General features: G+C 34.9%; 1 protein-coding gene across 1 annotated transcript in view; it reads right to left on the bottom strand.

The window, feature by feature from the left end:
- Window positions 1-480: 480 nt before the first annotated feature.
- RAB2A (RAB2A, member RAS oncogene family) overlaps window positions 481-14,633 on the bottom strand; it is a 113,506-nt gene continuing 99,353 nt past the window's right edge. Inside the window, exons 7-8 of the mRNA XM_001379394.5 lie at window positions 6,302-6,370; window positions 481-4,104 (exon numbers count right to left, since the gene is read on the bottom strand). Of these exons, the coding sequence (XP_001379431.3) occupies window positions 4,009-4,104; window positions 6,302-6,370 (165 nt within the window). The 3' untranslated portion in view covers window positions 481-4,008. The remainder of the gene's footprint in view (window positions 4,105-6,301; window positions 6,371-14,633) is intronic.

Below are 14,633 nucleotides of genomic sequence, written 5' to 3'. Positions count from 1 at the left end.
TGCAATGAGTACTTGTTCAGTAAGGGACTCTGTTACATGCTTTCTGGGGTGACCTTAGAAATGATCCACATCTATGGTTTGTTTTAAAGATTTTCTTGGCGTTACTCTGGGGTGGAGGCAACAAACTAGAGAAAAAACCCTAAACCTGCCTTTTTAAGGGTCAACCTTCTGCTAAAGTATGAATTTAGTTTATATGAATCCAGAGCTTGTGGTAAAGGTCACACTAATTTACTTAGTATATAACCAGAGATGTATTTATCTCCTTGACAGAATGTAAACTTCTAGAAGGCAGAAAACCATTTCACTTTTGTCTCTGTATTTCTAGGGCCTAAAGCACATTGTAGATGCTTAATAAATCCTTGTTGACCGATTCGAAACCTAGTACACACAATGTTTCAAAAGTCTGTTGAAGTTAGTTCTACCAAAAGAAATTAATATCTAGGCAAATATACAATGACAACAGAATAATACTAAATACTCTTTCAAGGGGTTAAACTAATTTTTATATAATTTCCATAATCAGGTACAATGTTATATTTTACAGACCCATACTTCTAGAAAAGTGACAACAGGTGATTTGGAGAATCCAGCCCAAGTACATGGAATAAACTTTTTTCTTGAGAAATGTGGTAATATAGACTCCCCTCTGAACCCAATAAGTGTTGAAACATTAGTTTTTACTAACACAGTCAACTCTCTACAATGATAGGTTATCCATAGCCTTATTTCCCTTATCACTTTGACTAGATCTCAAACTGCAAATCACAACAGAGCTAGAAGTGGGATTGGTTTAGGATTATTTGTATCCCCCTCCCCCCACCATGAGAGCAGACAAATAGAAATAGACTGTATTCTCCAATTGTACAGGTAATTTCAAAATTATTCTCAAAAGCAACTGTGTGTAAAAAGGCCATTTCGTAATTTTTTCCCCTAGTTTATAATGCACGACTAGAAGCAGCTGCCTTTAAGCCAATAGCTTTCTACTGAATCAAGTTTTAAATTGCTAAAATACTGTAGCTGCTCAGAGCTATAAATCCATAAGAACTTCCAAATTTGTTAGAATAGCATATAGGGAGCCTTATAGAGAAAACTTGCAACATGTTGCAATACTGTTATAAATGTATTAAACTGCTTTGGAGCCTGTAAAACAATTTTCCAAAATTTTAAATAACTTTCCACCATATACTAAAGAAATGAAATAATTGCACCAGAGTATAGAAAGACTAATTGACAACTGCCATCATTACTAAAAAGTTTCTGTATGATAGTGGCATAAAAGGACCAAATAGTCTAGAAGCTTAAGACAATAAGAGTTTGTATTTCATAAATTGAAATTGTATTTAATTACATCTACTCATTTAGGTAAAGGAGGTTAATAATGTGCACTGTTTGACTGAAACTGCATAAAACAAGGCTTTTTGCATAAGTAACAAACCATAAAGAGCTAAACAGCAGCAGTAGTATAGTGGAAAGTCTATATGCATAAGACTCTACAGCCCGATTCAGAATCAGGACACCCAGGTGGATCAAATCCTTGTTTTGAGAATTACTAGCTTCATTTTCATGGGCAAGTGACCATGTTTCTGAGCCTGTCATCTTATCAGTTAAATGGAAAGAATAATACCTTCGGTGCCTAAGTCATGGGGCTTTCATATGGAAAGCACTTCGTAAATGTTAAAGAGTACTATAAATGGGAGCTCTTATTATCATTAGGCATGTATTTCTAGGCACATCAGTTTCTGCCAGAAAATAAGGGAAGATTGAGGTTGGTAGAGGCAAGTAGACTTCCTGAATTTGAGTTCTGACTTATAAAAAGGTCCTTTACCTTTCTTTCCTCTATAACAGGGCAAGAAGCAGCATACCAAACTTGATGCATTTAATAGCCCAGAACCTAACACTTGCACAGAATCTTCATCCACTACAACAGAAAGTGGGCAGGGATGTTGTCTTAGAGGACTATTTATAGCTATTTCATCAGGGTATCAATTGGAATCACCTCATTCTAAAGCTGTACAAGAATTTAGAGATTTGTAATCTGACATCGCCATTATGCAGATAAGGAACCAGGCCCAGAAAGGCAAAGTGTTTTGCCTATGACCACACAACATCTTCAGACCAATATTAGACATATTTATAGCATCAATAGATAATCTAGATATATGTTTTAAATAAAAGTTCACATTAGCCTGGTGACACATGGGTGAAACATTTAATGACAATTTACATGAAATCACTATGCTTTGTTCTTTATTTTTGAGAGCTGGTTAAAATAAAATTATGACATAACTTCAGGCCATTTCCCACAAGAAGTATTGCCCAACTGATATATCTTCAGGTCAGATCAGTATGTGTAAGTGTCTGTGAATGCAATCAAAATAACTTCTACCTCTTTCAGGCAAAACTACTTTCTGTTGCTTTGAGCCTGAAAGGCATAAATTTGCACTTAAAAAACAAACAAACAACAAAAACTCAAGATGTCTAATTTTAAAAAGCTAAACTTTTGATAAATTACAAATATAAAAGTTGCTCCTCCTCCACATTAATTCTCAAAATGCTAAAATGGGGAATGGAAAGTAGGTATTAATGATTTTAGAGTACACTTGTTAGCAGAGAACATAAATCCAATTTGAGGTTCATGAGCACTCTGATATTTTTGCTTATCCAAATACTTGTGGAAAATGGTAATGGATTTTCAAAACCATGTGCAATTTTAAAAAGATGTGGTATAATAAGAAAAGAATACTTTTACACATAGGATTTTATTTTGCACTGCTAAAACAATTTCATTATAGGTCAAGGGAAAGAGAAAGGAAAAAAGATAAACCCATCATATTTAACCAATTACCAAAGCTCTTCCGCTCTTGTATTTCTATCAGGATTTTTCATCTGGTAGATTTATTGTCATACCCCCTTTGAAAACAGACAAGATGCTTACCATATATCAAAGATTACAGGTTGCCACTAAAAGAAAAACTTTACACATTCACTGTACATCTAGGCTGGAAAACTGTCCTGCATGGAAAATGTACTTAGAAATCATGTTAATAAATGAAAAACAAAGAAAACATTATTGTGTTTCAGAAAAAAGATTGAAGTCCTCATAATGTGTCACTGAATCTGGATAGTAATTCTTCGCGGTGCTATTTTGACACATTAATTCCTCTTTTATTTTTGTACTCATACTGTAATTTTATCTACAGTATTCATTAAGGCAAACAACTAATGCATTTCTGAAGAGGTGTAATGGAAATTGTGTTTAAACAGCAAACATTTGGCATTAAAAGAGGTTAACATATATTATATATATATATAATATATATAGCTTTTAGTAATATACATCAAGCATTCTTCTTGGACTTGGATAGTAACGAGAAAAAGATGAACATGCTAACAATGTCGAAAAGGTTAAAAATTCTGGGTCCAAGCAATTCCTAACGATGCTTCCGTAGTCATCATCTTCAAGCTCTAAACAGTATAGACTTTATGCAAATGCATCAAAGAATTCTAGCTTGGCAAATACACCCAAGCAGGTTATTAAACTATATATACAGAAAGTAAATGATAAATACAGAATTAAAAGCGACCTTCTGTTTTTCTTTATAGTCTTGAAAATTAAACTTTTTGAGGACAGTTCTACAATAATAAACAATAGGTAACCAGAGGTGCTTGGGAAACCTAACTACACAAACTGATTTAAAATACTCCAATGACTTTTGTAGTGTTTAATACAATTCAGTTTGTAGTCAAGGGCACAAGACAACATTTAACAAAAATAATCACATCAATTAAACTAGAAATCAAATGCAAATATATATGAATACAATTTCCAAAATCTGTCTTTTAAGTGAACATTAACCATTTATTCAAAGTTATACAAGAATTTGAAGGATAAAGTCTTCTGTGACATAAAGCCATTTCACAATAGTTTCATGTCTCAGCTGAGCAGTGGGAGATAGGGTGAAACAAGTTAGTAGGCCCCATTCAGGCAGCTAGAAAGTAAAAATAGGCTCAACAGCAGCCTCCACCAGCTTGTTGTCCTCCCTGACTGCCAGCGTGTGTTGCATTAGTAGCGGCATGCTGAGGACCGATTTTAATGCCATTTGCCTGAAATAATTAAAAGGGGGGGGAAACAGTGAATTTCATCTGGGAAAAACCAAGCCTGCAATACATAAAATCAGATTTTTAGTTAAGTCTTCCCTTTGTGTCATTTGACTTGCCACCTAAGGAAGTTTAGCAAGTACTCATACCAAACAATATCTAGTCATAATCAGAAATGTTAAATTGATAACGAGGACCTTTCCTCTTAAAAAAAAAAAACCAAAACACTGTGGCATTTTATTAAAAAAAATACTTGCTAACCAGAACAGGCCCAGAGTAAATGGCTGCTGAAATATGTGGAATATGAGTTTCTTGTAATGTAAAATCTTAAAAATAATTTTATTTCAAATAAACTTTCAAAAAGAAAAATACTCAGAAGCCCATGCTGCTATATATAATACAATATAAAATGTCTCCTTTCTTTGCAGCATTTCTGTTGCATGTTGAATCAGCTGTACAGTCTAAGGGCATACGAGTGTTCTGTGTCATCAATAATTTCTATGATCCCCAAAGACATGGCAACTGGCCAAGAACCCACACACAGCGGATTTCTTTCATTCATCAAACTCACACTTATATCTTAACCCTCACTCCCTCAAGTGGATTTTACCTAAAAATACAGCACTTTGAGAAAAGTAATACAGTAGCTTCAGAAATTAAGCTCTTAAGGAAACTTTGCGTCACAGTAAATCTCAGATTTATAGTGCTTGGCAGTTGTTCTGCAACACTAGTAGCCTTGGGGTTTCTGGCACTAGCTCAGTATTGACAGCAGCTGATGTGGTTTCTTTTCGCTCTTTTGACTCCTCTTTAATAAAAAGCATGCCCTATGGCTCATTGGTTTTGCCCCCTCTGGGCTGGTAGCAACTTCTTGAGGAATCAAGGAGCCAGACTTGGCATTAAGCCAAATAAATAGCACGGACTGTTGGCTCTTGACAGCATATTGCAATCAAAGCTCCATAAGGCACAGTAAAGCAGTCAGCTACTATATGAAACTAGACAGAAACAATGAAGGGGCCTTTTTAAATAGAGGCCCCAATTACTGTTCAATTTATATGGCATCAGTCTCTGAATGGCATCTCCTTTAAAACAACAAGTTCTTGGTCACATTAATAAATTTTAAAAGGGCATTATTTTTAAAACCATAAAGATTTACAAGTATGAATGCATCTATCATAAAATACAAGGAATTTGCTTTGTTCTTTAGAAAAAAAGTATATGACAGTATTGTACATAGAGGAATATTGTTGAAATAATTAAAGCCTCATTTATGCATAGGCCATGGGGTATAAACAGCTGCTGTAGCTTCCCTATACAGTGTTTTCCTAACTTTTAAAATTGCTGGAAAAATCTTTCTTTTTCTTCCTCTAACTGTACAAGCACCAAAATTTCAGCAGAATGAAACGTTAATGTAATAGGAATACGAGGCTATTTAATAAATAATCAACAGTGCACTACTATGTGTAGGACACTCCAAAGGTAATTAATTAAATGATTTAGTTCCTCTTGAACAGAGCTGATTCTTATAGGGGCTACATGATAGATCCTTTGTAAAATTCTAAAATGTATTATATGATCAGTGTGCAGTGAGGCTTAGCTCCTTGGGTTAAACGTAACTTCAGGCAAAAACTTCCGGTTGTATACTTTATATAGTACACTTTTCATAATGTAGTGACTAAAATCTGCTTAACATAATTTTATTTAAACTCACAACATACTACAATGCAGTAAGTCAGCCTCCTGAAAACCTGATGTGTTGTGTTTTGTGAAATTTTCCATATACAATGGATAGCCCAGAGAGTAGTACATCTGTTATTAGCAACATGGCCTCTCTTCACCTATATGCTAGAAAATTATTCCTAGAAGCAGATGACACCATATGGACAAGTGAATGAAAGTGGATTTTCTTTCCTCTTTGGGGGATTTATATTATTTTGTGTTGGCTCATGGATGGATAGGGTCACTTACTTTAATCCATTTTTATCACAACTTTTAGCAACTCTACAATAATGGCAAGCATAAACTTGCAAATATAAAACTTAGGTATTTAATGTGGTTATCAAAACCTTGTGACATGTTGGTTTTTGCTCAAATTATATAATGTTAAAAGATTTTTGTAATGAGATTCATGCATTCTAGAATCGACATTTCATGCTGTTTTTGTTTTTTATCTTGAACCTAAATATCAGACAATAAAAGAAATTACCTCATTATTAATGTCAAAAACTCCTTCTTGAATTTTTTCATAAATTTCTTTCGCTGTATTAATAAATGCCTAAAAAAAAAAAAACACAACCCCCCTAAAGATTAGATTCTTTGAAAAAAAAAATAAACACCTATGGTTTATTAAAAAAAAAAGATGAAAACAATTTGCAAATACAGAAACAAAATACCTAGTTATAAAGGGTGTAGACAATTTAACGTATGTAAAAAGCACCACTTTTTGCAGTATCAATTGTAATCTCTCAACTAGACTACAATTTTAATCAAAAAGATTGTTTAAAAAAGCAGTCTTCTACTAGGATTACAGCAGTAATATTCAGTTTTAAAGGATAGGCCCGCAGCAGGGTCAAGAAAAAAAATTGACAAATTTTATACCACCTTGAATAAAATTAACATTTTCTCCCACAATATGACTAATTTGTATTTTCAATTAATCTACACTAAAATTAAATCCAGAACATGAACCTTTAAATAGAAATGGGACATAGTGTAAAAAATACTTGGAGATAGGCATATAAACTCAATAACAGCTAGAGAACATTGTATTTGAAGATCTGAAAAATTGTAGTTAATACTGTCAATAATGCATACATATAGAATTCCTTCAACCTGAGTTTATGAAAATTCATGCAAGGGTTCTATCCCTCAGCAGTAGCCCACTACTACTGCTATGGATCTAACTCAAACATAAAAAAAGTAAACAGGATTCACGGAGAGGAACAAATCGTACCCCATCGTCATTTCTATACTAGAAGCATTTGACTGCTGAACTTGCCACCAGAGCTTTGTTTCCTAATTAACAGGACTGATATGTTTTCACCTTTAAAGGCCTTATGGCTCCCCAGAGTAATCAATCCACTGCAGCTCAATTACTGCACCAAGCACACACCATAGCTAGTGAAGGAGACTTGAACCACTGTGGAAGGAGTGGAGAGATATGAATATGCATAAACTCTAAGTGGGTGATCAAATCATCACAGAGGGTCATGAGAATTTGTAGCAAAATAATGAGAAGAATTAATCATTGCAGATTCACAAGGCACTTGGGAAGTGAGTACGTTTTTCAAATGTGTGCTGGAGTTACAAAGGAAAAATTGGTCTTTATCCAACTTTGAATTTGAGTCACATTCCTCAAAATTGAAGTTTTCCCATAGAAAAAGGGGAAAACCCCTCATCATCTTTATTTCCAATAACATTTCAATTATTATGATAGCTGTATAAACCTGACTGATTAAAAACTACAGTGAAAGACTTTTAAAATTCACAAAGCTAGAGTTCTTGGAGGCAACAATTTTTCATATACAACTAAAACATAAGAACCTTAAGCCCTGGAAAATGTGTTATAATTTCACTTTGAATGCAAATTTTGGTTGCTGTTGTAAAATGTGTCAAATTATGTAACTAAAGAGTCCTCTTGCTAAGGTAACTGAATCTTTTTGAAATTAAAATGGTGCAACTGAATCAAGAAAACTTTGCTATTTAAAATTTCATGAGTCACTAATAAATTTATTATACTTAGTCTATAATATTTCACTTGGTAAAAACTTTGAAGTGCACCCATATAACTAATGGACTAAAGATGTGTGTATTTTACAGGCAGAAGACATAGACTACTCACATTCATTGTACAGGACTGCTTTCATTACAATAAAATTATTCTGGATACTTTCCCCCCTAGCTCCTATAACCTCAAGCAGCCTTTAGAAAAAGGAAAATTGATGTATCAGCTGCCAGTGTGCAAGAACTTGCCTGGGTGGCAATTAGAAGAAAAAAGTAAGAGCTTTTTCAAATCCCAATCCTAACACAGAGAAATGCTAAATTCCTGAAAATGGTAAGTAACATTATTCAACAATAAAATTCAACACCTCAAAAGGAGAACTCTTTATTTAACAAATATCACTTATATAGCACTTTATGTCTTAGAAAATGCTTTGCATATTATTATTATTATTACAAGTCCGTACCTTCTTAGAAGCAATACAAATATCAATTCCAGGAGAGAAGAACAGTAAGGGCTAGGCAATAGGGTCAAGTGACTTGCACAGGGTCACAGAGTTAGGATGTGTCTGAGGTCATATTTGAACCCTGGCTGTCCAGACTCCAGGCCACTATGCTATCTACTTGTCTCACTTTAAAAATTATCTTATCTGAACTTCACAATGATCCTGTAAAGCAGGTTGTATAACTATCAGTACTCATTTTGTAGATGAGGAACCTAAATAAAGCTCACTGAAAGTAAATGACTTGTAATACAGGCCAATGAATTAATGAAATTGGAGGAGGGATTTAAACCCAGATCTTTTGAGTCAAAATCCTATATTCTTTCTATACAACAGATAAATTCTCTATACAATAATGATGTTTCATTGTGATTATTTCATATTCTATTAAGATTTCCATGGGGAAAAAAGTATTTTTAGGCCTCTAAATGACAAGATACACTGTACCAGTTGATGGTAGAGCTCTCAAAACTATCCTTGGATAAGTTTTTGAAAATATTATCTATTTGAAGTAAATTATGGCTTCAAATTGAGCAGGGCACACTTTGAGAACAAGAAGATATTTAACAGGGCAGCTGGGTGGCTCAGTGGATTGAGAGCCAGGCCTAGAGATGGGAGGTCCTAGGCTCAAATCTGGCCTCAGACACTTCCCAGCTATGTGACCCTGGGCAAGTCCCTTAACCCCATTGCCTAGCCCTTACCACTCTTTTGCCTTGGAGCCAATACACAGTATTGACTCTAAGATGGATGGTAAGGGTTAAAAAAAAAAAGATATTTAACAAATTCTTAATATTTAGCAAAACTAATTTGACTTAGGTAGCAGAATTATTTAAAAAATTTTATTTAGCCTTGGAAAACGATAATTTATGATCGAATTTTATAAAATGCTGACTTCTATGGGAATAGGACATATCCTATGTGGCTTATTTGCAAAAATGGTTTACTCATTATGGGACAAGCAATATACAGGTAATTCAAATGTACCAAAGAATGAGGATAAACTGATAAAATAACCATGTCAAAACTGAAAACTCTTACCATTGCTATTTAAAATAAGTAAGAAACTACTTAGAGAATTTCAATTGGAAATAATCTTGCCCCAAATCTTATTTCATAACAACTACAGTAACATTTTACTTAGCCAAATGCCATTTATACAATTTTTATGACTTGGAAAATACTGAAGAACCATGAAGCAACAAAAACCTCTGAGAAATCAAGGAAGATAGCACAAAGTCCATATGTTAAACACTCATACACTTAAACAGGAAAGATTCTCAGTTAGCATCTACTCACAGACTATCTTTTGCCCTTCTTTGTATCTATCTCCAGCATTTAGCAGTGTCTGGCATATGGCAGATGTTTAATGAAAGCTTACAAACCCCTTTTAGATATGATTTCTAAAACAATCAGGTGACTTTCACAAAAAATTCAAAATAGGGTAATGGTGAAGTAGAGTTTCAAAGAGCAAGCTAACTGACACTGGCCACAATAAACAGACAACTAAAAGTAAGGGAAGACAAAGGACAAGAATTCAAAATACAAAAACCCAGCAGTGTGGTATTAGTTGTAGGACTGAACAAATCTTTCTAGCTTCACTGTATAAGAACTTAAGTACAGTGATTACCATTCACTGTGATATCTCAGCAATCAAAGAAAGTGCAATCAGATTTGATTAAGAAGCTAGGTGAGTAGTCTAAATGTAGAAATATATTTACTTATTTAATATAATCTTCCCACAATTACATGTAACATTAATTAACATTAAACGTTAAAAATTTTGAGTTCTGAATTCTTTTCTTCCCAATTTCCCTCATTCTCATCTGTTCCTTCTCCCTGGGACAGCAAGTGATCTGATATAGATATTCAAACCTTCTGGATTTCAGTTTCCTTATCTAGAAAGTAGCAGATTAAACCGTTGACAATCTTCAGCTCTAAGTCTATGCTCACTTAATTTGCATGAATTTTTAATTAGCATTCGGTCCAATCCTATAAAAATTAAATCAGTATAAAATCTTTAACAAAAGGGTCATAGAGAGTATTAATGACTACAAAATGGAGCATGTGCTTTTGTGGGAAGCTAAAACACTTGACAATTTAAATTAACAGTCAATTAAAAACAAAAAGCCAAATTTGTCTTAGAGAGTTGCCAAGAATACTGTAAGGTTAAGTTACAGGGTCAACACGACCCATATATTTCAGAAAAGGAACCTGAACCCATATCTTTCTGCCCCTAAGTCTGGCCCCTGTCATTTTATCTCTTAACTGATATTGGTCAACATTAAACCAACAATGTACAATTTCTTAAAGTGCCATATAGATAAGTCAATGGCAATGAGCCTTTTGCTTCTGTTGATCCTTTCAACATTTCTTCTTCCTTAATATTAAAAACATTAAGGTAAAAATAATTGCCATCTCCAGGTCATTTTGATTAAATTCCAAGTTCTTTTCTTCTAGCCATTACTCCTCTTGCCTATTTGCAAGATTTTCCAAGTTCTGGGAAATACCTGCATGCCACCAATAAAACACAGAAACTTTATCTGATGTTGCCTAGGTATATATACATATATGCTTATAATTTTTGCTTTTAAATATTTTACCCACATCATATAACACTTTTATAGGTAGATTTTTTTTACAAAACAAGAAGACAACACTGTACTTGCTCTTGCTGAACTAACAATCTGGCAGAGGAACACACGCACGCACGCACGCACGCACGCGCGCGCGCGCCAATAGTTCCCAGACTAAATAAGCATAGAAAATGAATAGCATAAGACCTCAAGGTAATAAGCTACTTTAAAACAGATCATCAAAAAAAAAAGGAGATAAAGAAGAAACACATAATACCAAGGGATCTGATACAAAAACACATATACACAGTTAAAATACATAGAAGTACAAAAATATTGAAATGCCTTCCCATTACAATAGAGCAATATTTGAATTTTGTCTATGTAACATACTGCCATCTGGTGGCTATCTTAAATTTACCAAAGTTCATTTTGAGTTGCCTATAGAATTTCAGTTAAGTATTTTTTTAAAAACAAACACCAAAGAAAAAATAAACCCCAACGAGAAAGATATACTAAGACATAGACACAGGTATGGTTTTTTTCAAGGATCAGATATAAGGATAAGATAACAGATAGGGGACAGGTTCATATTCTTCCCAATTCCTTTTAAATGGCAGGATATCAAATGACAGGTTTCATTTGCAATTCCCTTCTTCCCTTAGTAAAGCAATAGGCAAAAAAACTGATGATCAGCTGTTTGACAATGGGTAGGGTAGGAAGTGAATAAAATCTGTCAATCTCAATAATTTTTAGTAGTTCTAATAAAAGAGATTAATTACTAGTTATGTCAGTTGTTTTGTAAACCATACTTGATGACTACTATTGGGCTACAATTTTGGTCACCATTGCCAGACTCCCAGCCCTACTTTTATGGTATTCTAGGATATGTCTAATTACTAATTTCCATTTTCATAGTTAATATATCATTACTCTAAAAGAATACTCTCCTGAAAAGTTGTCTGAAACAAACTTATCTAATTGATATTATCTACTTCCTCTATGATGTTTTCTCAATTATTTAATTCTTACTCCTTACTTTTGCTTCTGAAAAACTTTTCCTGTCTAATGATAACATTATTTTAGTTTCTGTCCCTATAGATATTGAATCATGTTTCCTACTCTTCCTGGATTTCTTCATATTGTAAGAGAGGAACTTGGACTTAACCTGCCAGAAGGAAGAGAGAAGCAGATTCATATTTTGTGTGTGTGTGTGTGTGTGTGTGTGTGTGTGTGTGTGTGTGTGTGTGTGTGTTTTCTTTCTTGTTCAGAGATAGTGAGAGTGAGAGATAGAGATAGGGACAGAGTAAGGGTTTTTTTCTGCTTTTAGGCTTATAATCAGTCTCTTCTGTCATTATTTATGTTTCAGCATCACTGTGTTCTGGGCTCTCAGTAGCTTATTCCCTATTCATGTCAACTTCACTTTGGGTCTGTATATCTTATGTACAGTGTGGGGCATTTTCTGAATTTGCGTCTTTTGGGCTAGTTGAGGCAATTTGGCATTTAACGTATGAGGCATGATATGTATTTTTGTGTTTGTGTCTCTCTCTATCTTACAACTGTGGACAATGTCTGATTTCTTAGGGACTGGTTCTTAAGGGTGGTTTTTGCCCTCTTCTTTGGTAGCAGTTTGCAAAGATATTTTTGAGATCAAAGGACGGGGCTTTTCTCTCAAGAGTCTTGGGCTGCCTCAATTGGCAGCCTGGGGATGAATGTTGTATTCATTTGGCTTTCCCTTTGAGCTTGCCCCAGAAGCTATAAGCTGTATTCTTGCAGATCCTTTATTCTTGAATGTCGAATATAAGAGCAGGGAGAAAATGGAGTCTCCCCCTACTGGATCAGGACCAGAGTGAGGTAGAGGTGGAATGGAGTAAAAAGAGAAAGGGAATGGATTGATTTTCCCCTCTCTCTTCTCCCTGGCAAACCCCACTCTGGCTGCCTTCAAAATCACAAACTTGTGTTCCCTCAGAGACTTGGTTGAAAAAAATGATACAAATAGCTTTTCCTTCTCTCAACTTTCCTCCCCCCAATCTTCAAAGTCCCCTTCCTCTCTTAGATACTAAGAAGCCAGTCACTTGCTCTTATGAACAGCTGTTTATTCTAAGCCTTAGAATCCTTTAGACTAAGGGAAAAATGAAGGGCAACTGAATTGGGGAATGAGGTATTGGGGAAGAGGGAGTGAAAAGTCCCTAGATATAACTGAACCCCTTTTTCCCCAAAGTCTGGCAAAATCAGGCTTTGCTTGCCTGATCCCCCCACCTCTGGGGTCAGATGTGAAGACGTCCTGACTTTCTAGCTGCCTTGGCCATTATAACAAGCTCAAGGACTTCAGGGGATTCAGAGGAATTCTTATAGTGAAGTTTCCTGTTCAAGTCCTGTTCACTCAGCTTGTCTTCTCTGGAACTGGGTCAGGAGTCACAAAAGGAGGGTGTTAGTCCAGAGGTCCACTCAGGTCCTCCTTTCTGTTGGGCTTCCCAGAAAGAAGTCAGTTCTCAACTGTCCAGATCCTCTAACTTCCTCTCTTCTTCCTTCAGAACTCTCTCTCCTTCCTGCCCTTCCCCCATTCCAGTTGGTCCTTTAGCCTGAAAAATCTGCTTCTCTCTTCCTTATGGCAGGTTAAGTCCAAGTTCCTCTCTTACAATATGGCCTAACATTCTTCAGGACAATGCAAAGAAGGTAGATCTACTCAATTCTTATTAATGCTTCTGTTAAGAAATTTCTCTATTAGAGCCCAAACTGGCAATTTTTGTGTTTATACTCTCATAAAATTTGCAGGAGTTAATAATATACTCAAAACTTTACAAATTCAATGGGTGTAGAAAAGAAAAAGTACAGCAGGATATGTCAGGGGTTGGAGAAAGCCAAATGCTGACCTAGTTTTCAAAAAAAATTAAAGAACATTGACTTTCTAAACTAAAAGGCCTGTGACCTTCACTTTGATTCCTAGCAAAATACTAGAATGGACTATTGCAGAGATTAGGGAACATAGAGAAGTGGTGAGATCAAAAATCATGGCATAACTGAAAACAAGTGATACCAGACTAATCTAATTGTCAATAGGGTAACAAATGAAAGGGGAACGCTGTAGATACAGTTTACTGAAATTTCAGCAAAATGAATCTACTATTTGTGGTCAGTCACTTCTTAAACCTACCTTTCAATGCTGAAATTCTTTTAGGATTCAAAAGCAACTTGCAAAGAAGTCTTCAATGTAGTGTAGTGTCCCAGGGATCTATTCCTGGTCTAGTGCTATTCAACATTTTAATCAATGATTTGAATAAAGGCATAGATGTCATCTTTGTCAAATTTGCAGAAGACAAAAAGCCGGGAAAGATCACTGAGAGATTCTCATTACACACTGGCATGCTGATGACAAAACATATATATGTACAAGAATGTTGGGAATAAACTTACAAGTACAAGATAGTAGATGACTATACAGCAGTTTTAACTAAAACTGATCTGGGGATTTTAGGGCAATGAGGGAGACTGAGAACTCATTCAATGGCCAGACTTCTGAGTAGACCTTATTTATTCAACTTAAGCTTGTAAGATTTCTTTGGTGATGGAAGTGCATTAAAGTAAAAAAAAAAAAGAAAAATACAAGATAGAATTATACATCTAAAGCTGGAAAGAACTCCTAAGGTTATCATGTTCCACCCCCTCATCTTAAAGACGAGGAAACTTGAGGCCCAGGAAGTTTAAGTAATTTGCCCAAGGTCATAGAGTGTCAGATATGAAC

This window comes from Monodelphis domestica, chromosome 3, assembly GCF_027887165.1.
Source record: "Monodelphis domestica isolate mMonDom1 chromosome 3, mMonDom1.pri, whole genome shotgun sequence".
NCBI lineage: Eukaryota > Metazoa > Chordata > Mammalia > Didelphimorphia > Didelphidae > Monodelphis > Monodelphis domestica.
This window is presented reverse-complemented; position numbering and strand designations above follow the sequence as displayed.